This window comes from Stegostoma tigrinum, chromosome 4, assembly GCF_030684315.1.
Source record: "Stegostoma tigrinum isolate sSteTig4 chromosome 4, sSteTig4.hap1, whole genome shotgun sequence".
In the NCBI taxonomy this organism is placed as follows: Eukaryota; Metazoa; Chordata; class Chondrichthyes; order Orectolobiformes; family Stegostomatidae; genus Stegostoma; species Stegostoma tigrinum.
The window spans coordinates 57,182,068-57,198,710 of record NC_081357.1 but is presented as its reverse complement, the minus strand read 5'-3'; the positions used below and the strand labels follow the sequence as shown (position 1 = coordinate 57,198,710).

The 16,643-nt window shown below is 41.2% G+C and overlaps 1 protein-coding gene across 5 annotated transcripts in view; it reads right to left on the bottom strand.

Annotated features, from left to right (window-relative positions):
- LOC125452918 (trafficking protein particle complex subunit 3-like) overlaps nt 1-16,643 on the bottom strand; it is a 72,669-nt gene that overhangs the window by 15,363 nt on the left and 40,663 nt on the right. For all 5 annotated transcript variants that reach the window (XM_048531893.2, XM_048531892.2, XM_048531896.2 and 2 more), the window contains 2 exons: nt 11,093-11,192; nt 5,158-5,340 (listed from right to left, as the gene is read on the bottom strand). In XM_048531893.2, the coding sequence (XP_048387850.2) occupies nt 5,158-5,340; nt 11,093-11,192 (283 nt within the window). The remainder of the gene's footprint in view (nt 1-5,157; nt 5,341-11,092; nt 11,193-16,643) is intronic.

Genomic DNA, 16,643 nt, shown 5'->3' with positions numbered 1-16,643 from the left:
TTATCCTGAAACTATTAACCTTATTATAGCTTGGCCCACAGCAGGAAACATCCCCTCAGTGTCTACTTTGTCAATCGACTTTAACATCTGACCTCAAGTAGTTTTCCTCTCATTCTTCTAAACTCTAGAGAGTACAGGCCTAAACTGCTTAACTTTTCCTCAGAAAACAAACCCTTTACCTCTGGAGTGAATCTAGAGAACCTCCTTTGAACTGCCTCAAATGCAATTACATCTCTCCTCGAATAAGAGGTCCAAAAGTGTACACAATTCTCCAGGTGTGGTTTCAATAATGCTTTACTTTAATACCTTATTCGTTTAGCAATAAATGCCAAAATTCCATTTACCCTTCTTATTACCTGCTGCACCTGCATATTAGTTATCTGTAATTCATGTACGAGGATTCTGAGATCCCTCTGCACTAAAACACCCTGATGTTTCTCTCCTTTTAGATAATAAGTCGCTTTTCTATTCCTCTGACCAAAATAGCTAAATTCACATGTCCAGATCATGAGTTCCTTGCCTAATGTTTGCCAACCTGTCCCAGCAGCTGTACTAGCAGTGCTGAGGTTAAGGGAAAGGAGGAGGCAACGAAGTAGGAATGCATGTAGCCAGCGGAACCAGAGACATGAGCTTCAGGGTACAGGAGAGCAGATGTGCAAGCAATTCCCAAAGAGGTGAACCAGAGTCTTCAGCACTGTCAATGTACCAAAAGAGAGTCTACCAAAAGATAAGTGAAAGGCTGTGCCGGAGATATCTTTACATGACTCGTGAGAACATCACCTGCATTTATGACTTATTGCAGGCAGATTGGGAGGGAATGTTACATCTGTGGCACTGAAGATCACAGTGGCACTGAACTTTCTTGACACTGGCTCCTTATATACCACGACTGGGCATATGTTTGGCATCCTCAAGTTGGCAGCCCACACTGGGTTTTTCAGTTCTCCGAGGTCCTTTCTAGAACCTCTGGATTGTTAAGTTGCAGAAAAGGTTATTTGCACCAGTTCTTTGATCACTTTGGCTTTGTACCAATCTTTTTATTTGGTCTGTAACCCTGCTGATTGTTCCAATTTAAATAATAAACTAATACTCTCCTGAATGCCTCAACTGTTGCTACCTCAATCGCATTTCCAGTGTATTACAGACCTTAATTTCTCACTGTGTGAAAAAGGTTTTTCCAACTGTGCATTTACTTCCTTTCCTTTAAATCATTAATGTTTTAAATCTGTGCCCTCAGGTTCTCGATCCTATTAAGAATTGGAACTGTTTCTCCCTATTTACTGTAACCAGTCCCCTCCAGGCTCTAGCTTCTATCAGATCTCCTCCTTGCCTTCTCCTTGCCAAGGAAAACAAGTCCACATTGTCAGATCTATTTTCATAATTGATGTTTCTCATCTTTGGAACTATTCTTGTAAACCACTTCCACATTCTCTCTCGTATACTCACATCCTTCCTAAAGCACAGTTCCCAGAACTGTACATCATAATCTAGCCAAGATCCAATTAGTGTTTGATATAAACTCAACATAATCTCCTTTCTTCTTCTTATATTTTATGCCTCTGTTGATGAAGTCCAGAAAGCAAACTTTCTTAGGCTGAGTGGCAATATCAGATCCTTCGAGGATATATCGGATGAACACATGGCTGGAGAGATATTGCACAGGCAGAGGCTTCTGATTCCAGGGACATTGTGACCAGTTCTGGAGGAGGTGGTACAAGTATGAAGAGATGACAGACTAATTAAATACCTTAGTTCGGTTTGCACAAATACACAAAGAACATTCCAAAAATATAAGGGGGCAGGGCCTAACAAGAGGAATTGAAACAAATTAATAATAGTAGGGAAGTTGTTTTGGGGAAAACGATGGGATTAAAAGCAGATACATCCCAGGATCCTGGCAACCTTCATCCTAGAGTACTTTGGTGGCCCTGCAAAAACTAGATTCTCTTGTGGTCAAACTTCCAAAATTCTGTGTCTTTGGAACAGTTCCTATGGATTGGAGGGTAAGCTAATGTAAACCCCATTATTTAAGAAGGGATACAGAGAGTAAACAATAAATTACAGATCGATTAGCTTGACATCAATGGTGTGGAAAATGCTAAAGTCCATGATAAAAGATGTAGTAACTGAGCACTTGGAAAATAGTGTCAAGACAGATTCAGCATGGATTTACAAAGAGGTAGTCATGCCTGATAAATCTGTTGGAATTTTTTTGTGACTATTACTAGCAGAGTGGATAGCGGGGAGACGCTGATACTGTTGTTTGGATTTTCATAAGGCTTTTGACTAAGTTGTACAAAAGAGATTAGCAAGCGAAAATAAAGTGCATGGGATTGGGGATAGTGCACTGAAATGGATCAAGAACTGGTTGGTAGACAGGAAACAATGAGCAGCAATAAACGGGTCTTTGACAGAGTGGCAGTCAGTAACTAGTGGGGAATCTGTTCTTGGACCCCAGCTATTTATAAGATATGTTAATGGTTTTCTGCATAAACCAAGTGCAATGTTTCCAGATGTGCAGACAACTCAAAGCTGGGTGGGAGGATATGTTGTAAGGAGGGTTCAAAGAAGCTTCAGTGCGATTTGATCAAATTGAGTAAGTGGGCAAATACAAGGCAGATGCCATGCAATGTAGACAAATGTGAGATTATCCACTTTTGTAACCAAAATAAACTGGCAGGTTATTATCTGAATGGCAATAGATTGAGAAAGGGGAAGGTGCAATGAGACCTTGGTTCCCTCATACACAGTCACCAAAAGTAAGCAGGCAGGTGCAGCAGATATGTAGATGATATCATCTTCATAGTGAGAGGATTTGAGTACAGAAGCAGGGATATCTTGCTGCAACTGTGCAGAATATTGGTAAAATGACACCTAGAATAATGTAGTCAGAGATAATGGGAACTGCAGATGCTGGAGAATCCAAGATAACAAAGTTTGAAGCTGGATGAACACAGCAGGCCAAGCAGTTCCTGAGATGCTGCTTGGCCTGCTGTGTTCATCCAGCTTCAAACTTTGTTACCTAGAATAATGTATGCAGTTTTGGTCTCCTCATCTGATGGAGGATGTTTTGGCTATGAAGTGAATGCAAACAAGGTTCACCAGCCTGATTCTTGGGATGTGAGGTCTGAATATGAGAAGAGACTGAATTGATTAAGATTATATTCACTAGAGTTTAGAAGAATTGGTGGTGGTTTGCGGTGGTGGGGTTGGGAGCTGATGTGGTAACGGAATCTCAGAATCCTATAAAATTCTAACAGGATTAGATAGGATAGATGCAGAAAGGGAGTTCTCAATGTCTGGGGAGCCCAGCGCCGGGGGCCACAGTCTAAGGTAAAGGATATGCCTTTTAGGATTGAGATGAGAAGAAATTTCTTCATCCAGAGAGAGTCAACCTGTGGAATTTTCTACCATGAAAGCAGGTGAGGTCAAAAAACTGAATGTTTTCAAGAAGTTAGGTATGGTTCTTAGAGCGAAAGGAATCAAAAGAAATGGGGAGAAAGTGGGAACATTTGGACGATCAGCCATGATCAGGCTGAATAGTGGAACTGCTCGAAGTCTTGAATAGCTGACTCCTGCTCCTTTATTCTATATTTCTATCCATAATTTCTATATGCAACAGAACTGGTATTTCATTTCTCCATGGTGAATTGCCAAACCTGAAGTTTATTTTTATTTAATTTAACATTATTTGCTGTAACTGACTTTACCGTTACTTTTACACTATCGACCACTTAAGAGAGATGAGTGGAAAATACAATTCCTCACCCTTACCACAGAGCAGCTTCCTCTCCTGTGCGCACAAAATCATACTTTGCCTGTTGTGGTTGAGAAATGTTCACTGCTCAAAATTTAATCAAGTTAAAACACAATCACTAACAGCAGCTGCATTTGCTCTTCCCCGCTGTACTTTTGCCCCCTGTACAAGGAAATTGGGCCCCACCATTTGTTTCTTTCATTTTACGCTGTTGGTTTTTATTGCACATCAGCAGAGTAGGCTGTAGCCTCTGTTAATATTGTTCCATTACCAGCTTCTCCAGTTAAGGAAACAATTCTCACTTAACCCATTAATGACAAGAATTGTTGTACTTTATTAAGCACTTTCAAACTGAGAGTCAATCTATTCCATTTTTGTAGCTTCTTCAGGTGAGAAATTCCTGAGTCTGCACCAAGCAGCATTAATCACCGGGGCACCTCCCACCCTTTTAACTACCGACCTAAGGAGTAATGAAGGAGTCGGGTCATGATCAGGAACCCTGTGATGGGAGCAGAATGAGCGGGGCTGGTGAGGAAGCGGCGATGAGAGCGGGGCTGGTGAGGGGGCGGTGGTGAGAGGGGACAGCAGTGAAAGTGGGGCCGATGAGGGGATCAGCGGTGAGAGCGGGGCCGGTGAGGGGGCGGTGGTGAGAGCGGAGTCGGTGAGGGGGACAGCGGTGAGAGTGGGCCCGGTGAACGGGCCTTTCACAGGCCTCCTGTGTGCCCTAGCAACTGGAGGGGTGCCTGCACCATTTGTGGGAATGGGACTTGGGGCTCGGAGATCTGAAAGTTTTGTTTCTTGTTTATTTTTTGGCTCTGTTAAATCTCTTCATTCTGGTTTTTACAACTAAATGGGTGCCAGTGAATGGCGACATTGTGCACATTTTGCTGTACTTACATATTCCTATACTTGGTACATGTGACAATAAATAAATCTAAATCTGAAGTATTGTTTGAGTCAGTGAATATTAGCAAACAATTTGATCACTGTTTTATAAATGTGCCAAATCACCTCTCACCCCATATTCATACACATGGACTTTCCAGCAGATTTTACTTCTAACACAAAGCATAAATGGGAATTTTTTGTTGGGTTTTCCCCTGTCTAATGCAGTGAAAAAAATGTCATCTGACTTAGTACAGAAGTATTTGAGCTTAGAATCTTACATGGAAGAACAATTCACCAATGGAACACTTCTATGCGAAAAAACTATTTAACCTGTTGTATCTGAGCTGATGCTTTGTTAAAGCAATCTTGAGTGACCACTTCTACTCTTAATCTCTTGTACCCTTTTCTCCCTCACATATTGATTCAACTTTCTCTTTGAATGCCTCAATCACTCTGAAAAAATACACATGCTGCAATAACATTTATTTTTGTGACAGGTTTGACATTTTTACCATTTTTAGTGCTCCTTTCAAGATGCCACAGATCATGTTGGAGTACAGCAAACAGGAATGTTTCTCAGGTATTTCCACACAGCTGATGAGCGGATTCTTCTCTAGAAACAGCGAGCAATCATCTCCAGTTTGGCCCCAGAAGGTCACCCGTGGGGTCACTCCAAGGTACATCTTGAAAGCAACCTGAGAACCACAAGACAAAGTAGCTGTCATTCTGCCTTGTACCACATTGACCTGGCATAATTAGAAATGTCCTTACAGTAAACACATTTTGCATTGGGCACGTTCTAATACAATTTAGGATTTTTTTTTACCTTTTACCTTCCTCTTCTGTATATTGTTTCCTCTAAGCCAAAAGAACTGCAGTCCCTTTAAGATTCATAGATGGCCTTGCACTAGACATTCTTAAAGGGAATCCACATTGCAAAGAGAAACAAGAGGGACAATTGTTTCTGTTATAGCTAAAATATTAAAACATACGTGGATGGTATATCTGATCAATTTAAATTTTTTTTACAGAAAGCACAAGAACAAAAAATAAGAACGACCTCTTTCAAAATTGTCATCATGTGTAAACTCTGGCAAGTGGAGATGAAATATCTCTGAGGTGCAGCCCCAGCAGATACACAGTGATGGACCCTGCTTATAAGTATTGACCGTAAGCCATCTGTGGTACGTTATACCTGACATGGACTCAATGGGTCTAATAGTCTATGTGACAACACCCTGGATGTGCCTAATTAAGTCGTCAAAGCCCTGATTTAGGGCATTCTTGAAAGAATTCATGGAAATAGTCCTGGCTGCTGGTCTAGAAGAAGTGGTCACTGTTAGAACCTTTTTTGATGTCTCATTGCTACAAAAGTCAGCATACAAGGACCTTGGAGCATAACACCTTTCTGAAATAATTTTCAATGTCGGTCTGGAAAAATACACTGAGAATGAAATGCAACACAGTTAATCTGGAAAGAAAGGTTAAATGCTATTGAAAACATCATTTTGTCCAAATTAACTGGGCAGAAAATTTACCAGACTTTAATGAAAGTGAGAAATCTTCAAATATAAGCTGCAATGGAATATAAAATAAATATGTTTCATGAGGCTAACAATGGGATAATTCAAGATATACAATTTCCTTCATGATTTGAAAGACTACAACTAGAACGACATTTAATAGGAATGCATGATCACAGCTGAGGCTGTTTCTGGACAAATGAGAACCTGACTGAAATTTGATTTGATAATTTTTTAACAATCAATATATAATCTAACTTGGTGATCCTTTCTGATCTAACATGCACTGGTGCAGATTTGGCTTTAACAGTAAAATAAAAGTTTATTACACATAAAAAATGAAGATAAAAGAGAACAAACAAAGTTATGTACAAATGACACAATTTATTAGGCTTTGAAATATACAGCAGAACAAAATCCATGATGACATCATTTTACTGTATTCAAAGTCTCCACAGAGAGAGGGTTCCTTTCCCTGTTTTATGTATAGAGAACTTGATACCATTTTCTTTCATTACTTGCACAACTTTGCTTAGTCTTTCTTATCTTTGAGAACTGATTTATGATTCTGTAATAGCCTTTGGTAAGTCATGTCAATAGTTTTCTGGAAAATAGCATAATATTCTATCTAACTTTGAGGACCTTTGTATTCTCCAATCTGATTACTTTTGAATTTTCCATCTCTGATTCATCCCCCAAGTGTTCTGAAGTTCTTATTCCACTTATTACTTAGAACCGTAGAATCCCTACAGTGTAGAAAGAGGCCATTCAACGCATCAAGTCTGAACTGACCCTCTGAAGAGCATCCCACACAGATCCAACACCCCTACCCTATATTTAACCTGGCTAATCTACTTAGCCTTCACATTCCTGCAGACTACAGGACAATCGACAATAGCCAATCCACCTAACCTGCATTTCAGGCCATCTCCAACACATCCCTCACTTTCCTGGACATCTCAGTCTCCATCTCAGGTAACCAGCTTGTAACTGATGTCCATTTCAAGCCCACTGGCTCCCACAGCTACCTAGAATACACCCCCTCCCACCCACCCTCCTGCAAAAATTCCATCCCCTATTCCCAATTCCTCCGCCTCCGCCGCATCTGCTCCCAGGATGAGGCATTCCACTCCCGCACATCCCAGATGTCCATGTTCTTCAAAGACCGCAACTTTCCCCCCGCAGTGGTCGAGAACGTCCTTGACAGCGTCTCCTGCATTTCCCGCAACACATCCCTCACACCCCACCCCCGCCACAACCGCCCCCAGAGGATCCCCCTCGTTCTCACATACCACCCCACCAACCTCCGGATACAACGTATCATCCTCCGACACTTCCGCCATCTACAATCCGACCCCACCACCCAAGCTACTTTTCCATCCCCACCTTTGTCTGCCTTCTGGAGAGACCACTCTCTCCGTGACTCCCTTATCCGCTCCACACTCCCCTCCACCCCCACCACACCCGGCATCTTCCCTGCAACCGCAGGAATTGCTACACTTGCCCCCACACCTCCTCCCTCACCCCTATCTCAGGCCCCAAGATGACCTACTATATTAAGCAGATGTTCACCTGCACATCTGCCAATGTGGTATATTGTATGCATTGTACCTGGTGTGGCTCCCTCTACATTGGGGAAACCAATTGGAGGCTTAGGACCGCTTTGCAGAACACCTCCGCTCGGTTCGCAACAATCAACTGCACCTCCCAGTCGCGAACCATTTCAACTCCCCCTCCCATTCCTCAGATGACATGTCTATCATGGGCCTCCTGCAGTGCCACAATGATGCCACCCGAAGGTTGCAAGAACAGCAACTCATATTCCGCTTGGGAACCCTGCAGCCCAATGGTATCAATGTGGACTTCGCAAGCTTCAAAATCTCCCCTTCCCCCACTGCATCCCAAAACCAGCCCAGCCTGTCTCTGCTTCCCTAACCTGTTCTTCCTCTCATCCATCCCTTCCTCCCACCTCAAGCTGCACCATCATTTCCTATCTATCACCTCATCGCGCCTCCTTGACCTGTCCATCTTCCCTGGACTAACCTATCCCCTCCCTACCTCCTCACCTATACTCTCCTCTCTACCTATCTTGTTTTCTCTCCAACTTCGGTCCGCCTCCCCTCTCTCCCTATTTATTCCAGTTCCCTCTCCCCATCCCCCTCTCTGATGAAGGGTCTAGGCCCAAAACGTCAGCTTTTGTGCTCCTCAGATGCTGTTTGGCCTGCTGTGTTCATCCAGCTCCACAGTTTGTTATCTTGGATTCTCCAGCATCTGCAGTTCCTATTATCTCTCACCTAACCTGCATGTATTTGGTCTGTGGGAGGAAACCAGAGCACCTGGCAGAATATGCATACTTCAAGCAGACAGTGACCCAAAGCTGGAATTGAATCTAGGTGTCGCTGTAAGGCAACAGTGCTCGCCAGTGTGCCATCCTGCTTCTTTCACTACCATAAATATGCTTTCCTCTGGAATATCCTCTGTCAAAATGTCCCTTTAATATCTTAGTATGACACACACACTGATTCTGCAGTCTGGATTACTTACTTGATAATTTATAAATTGATTTTTTTTTGCTTTACATCTTACGTCACACATGGTAAATTTAAGGTTAACAATACCGAAGATAACTATCAGCATTGTATAAAATGTAATGGGGAGGTTAGAAGGAATGTTTTTTAGAAAAGGTACATGGAAAGCGTCCAACATAAAAGGAACGGGTGAGTGTTTGAGAGAATTATAAAATTGATGTAGCACAGATGAAGGCCATTCAACCCATTGTGCTATATCAGTTCTCTAAAGTGCTTTTCATCTGCCTTCTTCTATTGGCTTACATAGTGTTGCTTTTCAGATGATAATCCTGTTCTCTCCTGAATGGTTCAGTTGAACTTATCTCTAGCACCCTCTGATCAGCTTCCCAGACCTTAATCACTTGTGGTATGAAAAGGTTTCTCCTTAGGCCTCCAGTACTTCCTTTGCTAAAAAATCTGTGCCTTCTTGTTCCTCCAGTCCTTCCACCAGGGGGAACAATGTTTTAGTTAATATTTAGGAAGAAAGAAGTTGAAGACATAGTGGAATACAGAGGTAAACAAGATAACCTATTTGCAGAGGATATAACTATGTAATGATATATTTATCATTTCATTGCCAGTGGAACACCTTGAGATGTTCTGAAAGGACAAGGACACATGTGCGCACATGCAAGCACGCGCGCACGCACACACGCACACACAGGCGCACAGTTGTTCTTTATTTTCTTGCTGGGAGTTGTGTATTTGCAGTCCACAACTGGGCACAAGATTGGATTGGGTTATAATAGCCCCAGTTTGTTGGAAATGAACAAATAATGTTTGTGGTGGTGTTCCACCATTAATCAGTACCTTCAAAAGAAGAAATAAAATGCAACATCAGAAAATAATCAGAGAAACATCAGAGAAGAAAACACATAGTGCTGAAATTTTGTGTTTTACATTCCCAAGATTAAGTGTTTGTCACCTCTGTCTCAACCTTTCTTCATAAAAAAGGACAAAACTCTTAAAACCATAGTATCATCAAACTTCATTGGTCTCATGTGCCAGTAAGGAATAGAATGAATGATTTCTAGTCATAATTTTCCACATCACATATTGTACAATAGCCAATGTGCAGGAACTGCAGCTTGATTATGAATGCAAATGCACTTTATTGACAGAATTAATTCTTGACTGATTGCATGATGAAATTGAATGCTTTCAACAGCCATTAATATGTGAACTGATCGATGATCACTTCAGAAGTAACAACATCTGCAATATTTAGAAAAGCAGCTGCAAAGCTCACTCTCAATTTCATTCTAAATAGCAGACCCAATATTAATAAAGAAGTGGGAAGGGAGTGGTCAGGCTGTTTTGTGTTTAGGAAATCCAGGAGAATGGCTTCTCTCAGGTTCTGCTGAAAATAACTGTTGAATCTGATTACCCTTTCTTGTCTTTATTTCTATGTTGATGCCAGCCAGCATGAGAGGCTGTCTCACTATAATGCTAGTAGGCTATAGGGCAAGAGGACGGAAGGGAGAGGCAGGTTGGCAAAGCAGGAGAGATGAGGAATGGTGAGGGGAGATTGGATACTGAGGGGAGAAGATTGGAATAATGGCTGGCCAGCAAGGGGGTGAAATGTTCAATTGGACATAAGATCAGATGGAAGTCAGGATAGGGGTGAGGCGGAAGCAGTGGTTCAGGGTGGGCATTTAGAAATTGGGTGCTGATTATCTGAGCGGAGAGGCTGGAATGGGTATGGGTAAATTGGATGTGAGTGTCACAGGGAGAGATATGCAAACAGAGTTTGAGGAAAATGAGTTCAGATGGGTCAGGACAGTCAGTAGAGTATGGGAAAAGATCAGAAGGATAAGGGGAATATTGGAGGCTGTAGTCAAAGAATGCAGAGGAGGAAGGAATTGGAAAGATTAGGTGGGGAGGCGTTCGGGTGGGGAGAGATTGGAAAAGACAGAATGACTTCTATTGGCTGCAATAGAGATTGGATTGAAGGGGAATAGAGGGATGATGGAGGGGTAGGGTGGAAATGCAATTGTAGGGAGAAATGTTGATAGTGAGTCACAAGCACTTGTTCGTGCTACTCCAACTCCACAATATTGATGGTACAACATTTACCTCTTCCACATAGCAGTCTTTATCTCCCTTTAACTGCTGGGTTTCCCACAGCTCAGGAAACTTAGCTGAGCATTGTTAAACTTAAAATGGAGAGACAAATCTGAGGGATGTACCCTCAAGCTGTGATGAGTGTTATTAGCATTCCTTACATCCTACTTTGATTAACTCCAATGTGAGCCTACTTAAAAGCTGCTTGGTTTGAGATTTTTGAAACTTTAACATTACATTTGACCCATTTTTGAGGGTTAAATCTTGTCCCCAGTATGCTCAATATATCTTACCTTGGCAATTACTTCGGCTGTTTCATAAAAATTACGACATTGTGCAACATTTGATCGAGCCAGAAAATCTTCTACTAGTCTTGTGCCAATGTTGCGTCCCCTTTGCAGAAAACAAACAAAGTTAAACTAAAAAATTCAAAAGGTAAGAAGACATATTGCTTTATTAACAAATAACAGGACGAACTCATTGTCAGTTGAAGCAAATAACCTCTAAAGGAAGTCAGATAAATAATTAAGAAAAAAAGGGAATATAAAGATATGATGGGAGGAGACTAGTGTGAGGAATGTACATGTCCGAACAAGCTAGGCTAATAGTCTGTTTCATTGTGATACATTTCATATTATCTTTAGTAAATTAAGTAAATTTAAATATTAAGAAGCTACAATTTGTCATGGTTTTAATCAGCAATAAAATCAACTATAATGACTTCCCTGATGATTGACATCCCAAATTCCTTTCTAACCACACTTTCTACTGCATTGACCTCAGATAAAGGAATTCTGTTGGTTGCATTGCTGATTGGTTGCAGGAATCTCAGCAAAAGTACTTGTCTTAATTTGTTTAAGAGATGTTGTAATCACTAGATAGGCTAACATTTATTGTCTGTCCTTAATTGCCCTGGAGATTGTGGGCTATCTTCCAGAACTTCTGCATTCCATGGTGTATAGGTACGGTCCAAGGGTGCACAAAGGGTTTCCAGGGCCATGACCCAGCAACACTGAAGGAATGGTGATATACCTCCAAGTCACAATGGTGTGTAGCTTAGAGGGGATCTCATATGTGCTGATGTCCCCACGTATCTGCCTATCTTGTCCTTACAGATGCATTTATATACCTGAGGATTCAGTAAATGATCAGCAAAGATTATGAACCAAACAATCGAGTTGGGAGATTTTTAGAAGAAATTCTGGAAGGATTCTTTTTCAACCGCCTATGCTGCTTCAACCTTCCCCCCTTTGCTTACCAAGCCAATCCTCTTCCTTTTACCACTGACGCTAATGCAGAGGCTTTAAGCTCAAAACCAAAATATTTCAGCCTCTCCATCAGAATAAATGTCTAACTAAAGTCACAAAAGCCATTCTCTATGATTGTAGCTTTTTATCAGTCTTCCTCCAAAACACCCCTTTGACGTTTGACATGTTCAGGCTCCCTCCTCTCCTCTGTATAGTTTCATAGTTTCATAGGTTCCCTACAGTGTGGAAATGGGCCCTTCGGCCCAACATTGACCCTCAGAGCATCCCACCCAGACCCATCCCCCTCTAACCCACCTAGCCTACACATCTCTGAACACCAGGGGCAATTTATCATTGCCAATCCACCTAGCCCTGGAAGAACAGTCCACTCTTGTCTTGAAATCACATCAGCGTAAGACCAACAATAGCTTCTGTTCCCACTGTCAAACTATTTTGTCCACAGTACGAGATCAGCTTCCACATGCATTGCTGCCACCATCCCTCACTTATCCCAACTCACCCATTGTAAGAATTTGGAAGACCATTTACTGCCATCACCAGTGAATTTGATGGTGTAAATTGACTCTTAGCCCTTCAGTGCCGCTCTAAAATTCTTATTCATGTATTCCAAACAATCCATATTTTGACTGCTTCATACCTGTAAAACTCTCTTGTCCTACCACAGCACTCCCACCATGCTGACCACGCCTTAGGATGTGGTCTTTCTTCTACCTTCCCCCCACAATGGCTTCAAGCACCAAAGTTTCAATCTCTGAATGTCTTTCCTTAAATTTCTCTCCCTTCAAAATTAAATCTAGATGATTTCTAATCAACCTGTTTATGTTATGGCACACCACTGGAGCAGTTAGGACTTGAACCCAGGCCTCCTGACACAGAGTTGAAATGAAATTTTAACTGATACTCCTTTGTCTGTTACTTTTGTGAAGATAGAAGCTATTGCAGGTACTGGGTTAGTGCTGCTATTACAAGAGGGATATAAAAGCACTACGTTGGCACCAAAAGCAATTTTGAGTCTTACAATTACACAGTACTGTAGGACAGTGAGTTGCCAACAAATTTACTGCCTCATTTTTCAAATGTTAATGTCTACCAAGCGGCCTGAACTCCACACCCACAGAACTATCCTAAACGGTCTTTCTCGGGGAAATCTAAAATCCTGTATTCAGTATACAATATTTCAGCTGTGTTCAAATTTCACTCAGTGACTGCAGCAATAAAATCCCTTTAGTGTACCTCAGCTTTCCTCTTCTTGGGATCCCAGCCAACTTTCCACTTTTGTATGTCTACAAGTGACTTGTTTTTGGTTTTATCTTTTGCCAGTTGGTTTCTTACATGCTGTAATTTACTAGTTCCTGCCAGCTACAGAAAATAACTTTAATGGTAAGCAGGTGGGTTCAATGTTGTTTCAGTCAGGGCTGTTATCTCTCAGTGAGAGGAAAAATTCCGCTTCTAATATTTCCTGTAAATTGCATCACACAGATGTTATATGAATAGCATACAGGAAATTCCTTTTACTACCCAGAAAAATGATATAAACACAAGTTCACTTAGTGGTCTTACTTTCGCTGATTATTTATTGCAACAAAATAATAACAAGCGAAAGGTTAAAACCTCAAACTGAGCAATTACAGTTGGTGAAATATTTCACTGATGACTTAAAAGACGTGCTCCATTTTAATTAGATCACAGCTAAAATAAATGAACATAACATGAATGGAAGTTGCAAGTTCAGTTTTATCCTCCCACTTTGAGCATGATGTTTTTTATTTTTTACAACATGACATTAGCTCTGTACTTGCACACTCATAGCTAGCATTCTAAAAACTAATTCATGTGATGTGGGCATCACTGGTTTGGCCAGCATTTATTGCCCATCTCTAGTTGCCCTTAAGAAGGTGTTGGTGAGCAGCCATCTTGAATCACTACAGACCATGTGCTGTAGGTGGACATATAATGCCATTCTGGTGGAGTTTCTAGATTTTGACCCACGAAGACTGAAGGAATGGCGATATATTTCTGAGTCAGGATGGTGAGTGTCTTGGTGGGTAACTCGCAGTTGGTAGAGTTTCAAAGTACCAGCTGCGCTCATCCCTTTAGACAGAAGTGGTCATAAGTTTGGAAGATGCTACCTAAGGAGCCTTCATGAATTTCTGCGATGCATCTTGTAGATGGTACACAGTGTGAATATCTGTGACGCAAGAAGCAGAAGCTTGTAGAACTGATACTAGTCAGGCAGGTTGCTTTGAATTGGATGTTGTCAAGTGTTACTGAAGCTACACTAATCCAGGCAAGTGTGGTGTATTCCATCATACTCCTGGCTTGTATCTAGTAGATAGCGGAAAGATCTGAGGAGTCAGAAATTGAGTTGATCACTGCTATATTCCTGGCCTCTGACCTATCTTGTAGCCACTGTGTTTACGTGGTGAATCCAGTTGAGTTTCTGGTCAATGGTAATACCCAGAATGTTAATAGTGGGTGACTCAGTAATGGTAATGCCATTGACTGTCAAGGAACAAGAGTTAGATTCTCTCTTGCTGAAGATGGTCATTGCCTGACGTGTGTAGCAAAAGTGTTACTTGCCGTTTTTCAGCACAAGCCTGGATATTGTCTTGGTCTTGCTGCATTTGGACATAGAATGTTTCAGAATTTGAGTAGTCATGAATAGTGCTGAACATTGTGGAGCCATCAGTGAACATTCCCACTTCTGACCTTACAATAGAAACATAGACATAGAAACAAGGCGAACAGAAGCAGGAGTGGGTCATTTAGCCCTTCAAACCTTCTCTGCTGTTCAATATTATCCAAGCTCATTGTTCAACTCAGTACCCTGTTCTCACCTTTTGAACCCTTAGGCCTTAGGAACTACATATAATATGTTCATAAAAACAATTAATATTTCAGCCTTAACTGCTTTCTGTGGCAGAAAATTCCATAGGTTCATCACCCTTTGAATGAAGAAATTTCTCCCCTTCTCAGTCCTAAATGGCCTACCTTATATCCTTAATCTGTGCCCCTTGGTTCTTTACTCCCTGGTCCTTCCTGCTTTTGACCTGTCCAGCCCTGTTCAAATTTTATATGTTCTTATGAGATCACCACTCATTCTTCTAAAATTAGATGAAAATATTTCTAACTGATCCAGTCTTTGTCCATACATCAGTCCTGCCGCATAAGGGACCGACCTGGCAAACCTTTATTACACTTCTTCCATCGCTAGACACCCTTCCTCAGATAAGCAGATGAAAACACACAACACAGTCTAGGAGTAGTCTCACCAGGGCCCTGTACATTTTCAGCAAGACTTCCTTGCTCTTGTACTCAAATCTTCTTACTATGAAGGTCAACATTCTATTTACCCTCTTCACTTACTGCTGCACCTGCCTGCTTTCTTTCAGCAATTGTAAACAATGGCACCCAGGTCTTGTTGCATCTACCCTTTTCCTAATCTATTACTACTCAGATTATAATCTGCCTTCCTGTTTGTGCGACCAAAGTGGATAACCTCATATTTAGATATATTATACTTAATCTGCTATGGAATATACCATTTACTCAACTTGTCCAGATCGCACTAAATCATCTCTGCATCTTCCTTTCAGTTCACCCTCCCACCTAATTTTGTGTCATTTGCAAATTTAAAGATATTTAGTTCTCTCATCAGACTATTAGTATATATTATATAGATACATCATGAATAGCTGGGGTCCAAGCACTGTTTCCTCTAATACCCCATAGTCACTACCTGCCACTTGGTAAAGGACTTATTTATTCCATTCAGTTTCTTGTCTGAAAGCCGGTTCTGCATTTTGTCAGCACACTGCTCCTAATCCCAAGCGTTTAATTTTACATGCTAATCTCTTTTGTGGACTTTATCATAAGCTTTTTGAAAGCCCCACTGGTTTCCCCTTATCAGTTTTAATTGTTACATCCTCAAAATATTCCAGTCAATCTATTGAGCACAATTTCCCTTTCGTAAATCCATACTGACTCTATCTGGTCATGCCAATGTTTTCCGAGTGCCAACTATTAAATCTTTTATAATGGACCCTAATATTTTACCTGCTGCCGATGTCAGACTAACCAGTCTATAATTTCCCAATTTCTCTCTACCTCCTTTTTGAAATGTGGGGTTATAGTAACTACCCTCCAATCCATAGGAACTGTTCCAGAGTCTACATAATCTTGAAAGATGACCACTAATGTATCCATTATTTCGAGTACTGCTTAATTAGGTATTCTAGGATGTAGATTTTCAAATGGTGATTTATCAACTTTTATTGCCATCAAATTCCCCAATACACAGTGCTTATTAATATTGATTTTCTTCAGTTCCTCCCTTTCACAAGACCCTGCAATTTTTGGGATGTTATTTGTGTCCTCCTTTCTGAAAAAAGGGCCAAAATATGTAACTCAAACAAAAATAGAAATTGCTGGAGAAACTCAGGCGATCTGGCAGCCTCTGTGGGAACGGAGTTGACATTTCAAGTCTGGAGGTTCATCATCAGAACAAAATATGCAGTTGATAGGTCTACCATCTCATTGCCCTCCATTTTAACATTTCCAATTTCTGACTACATTT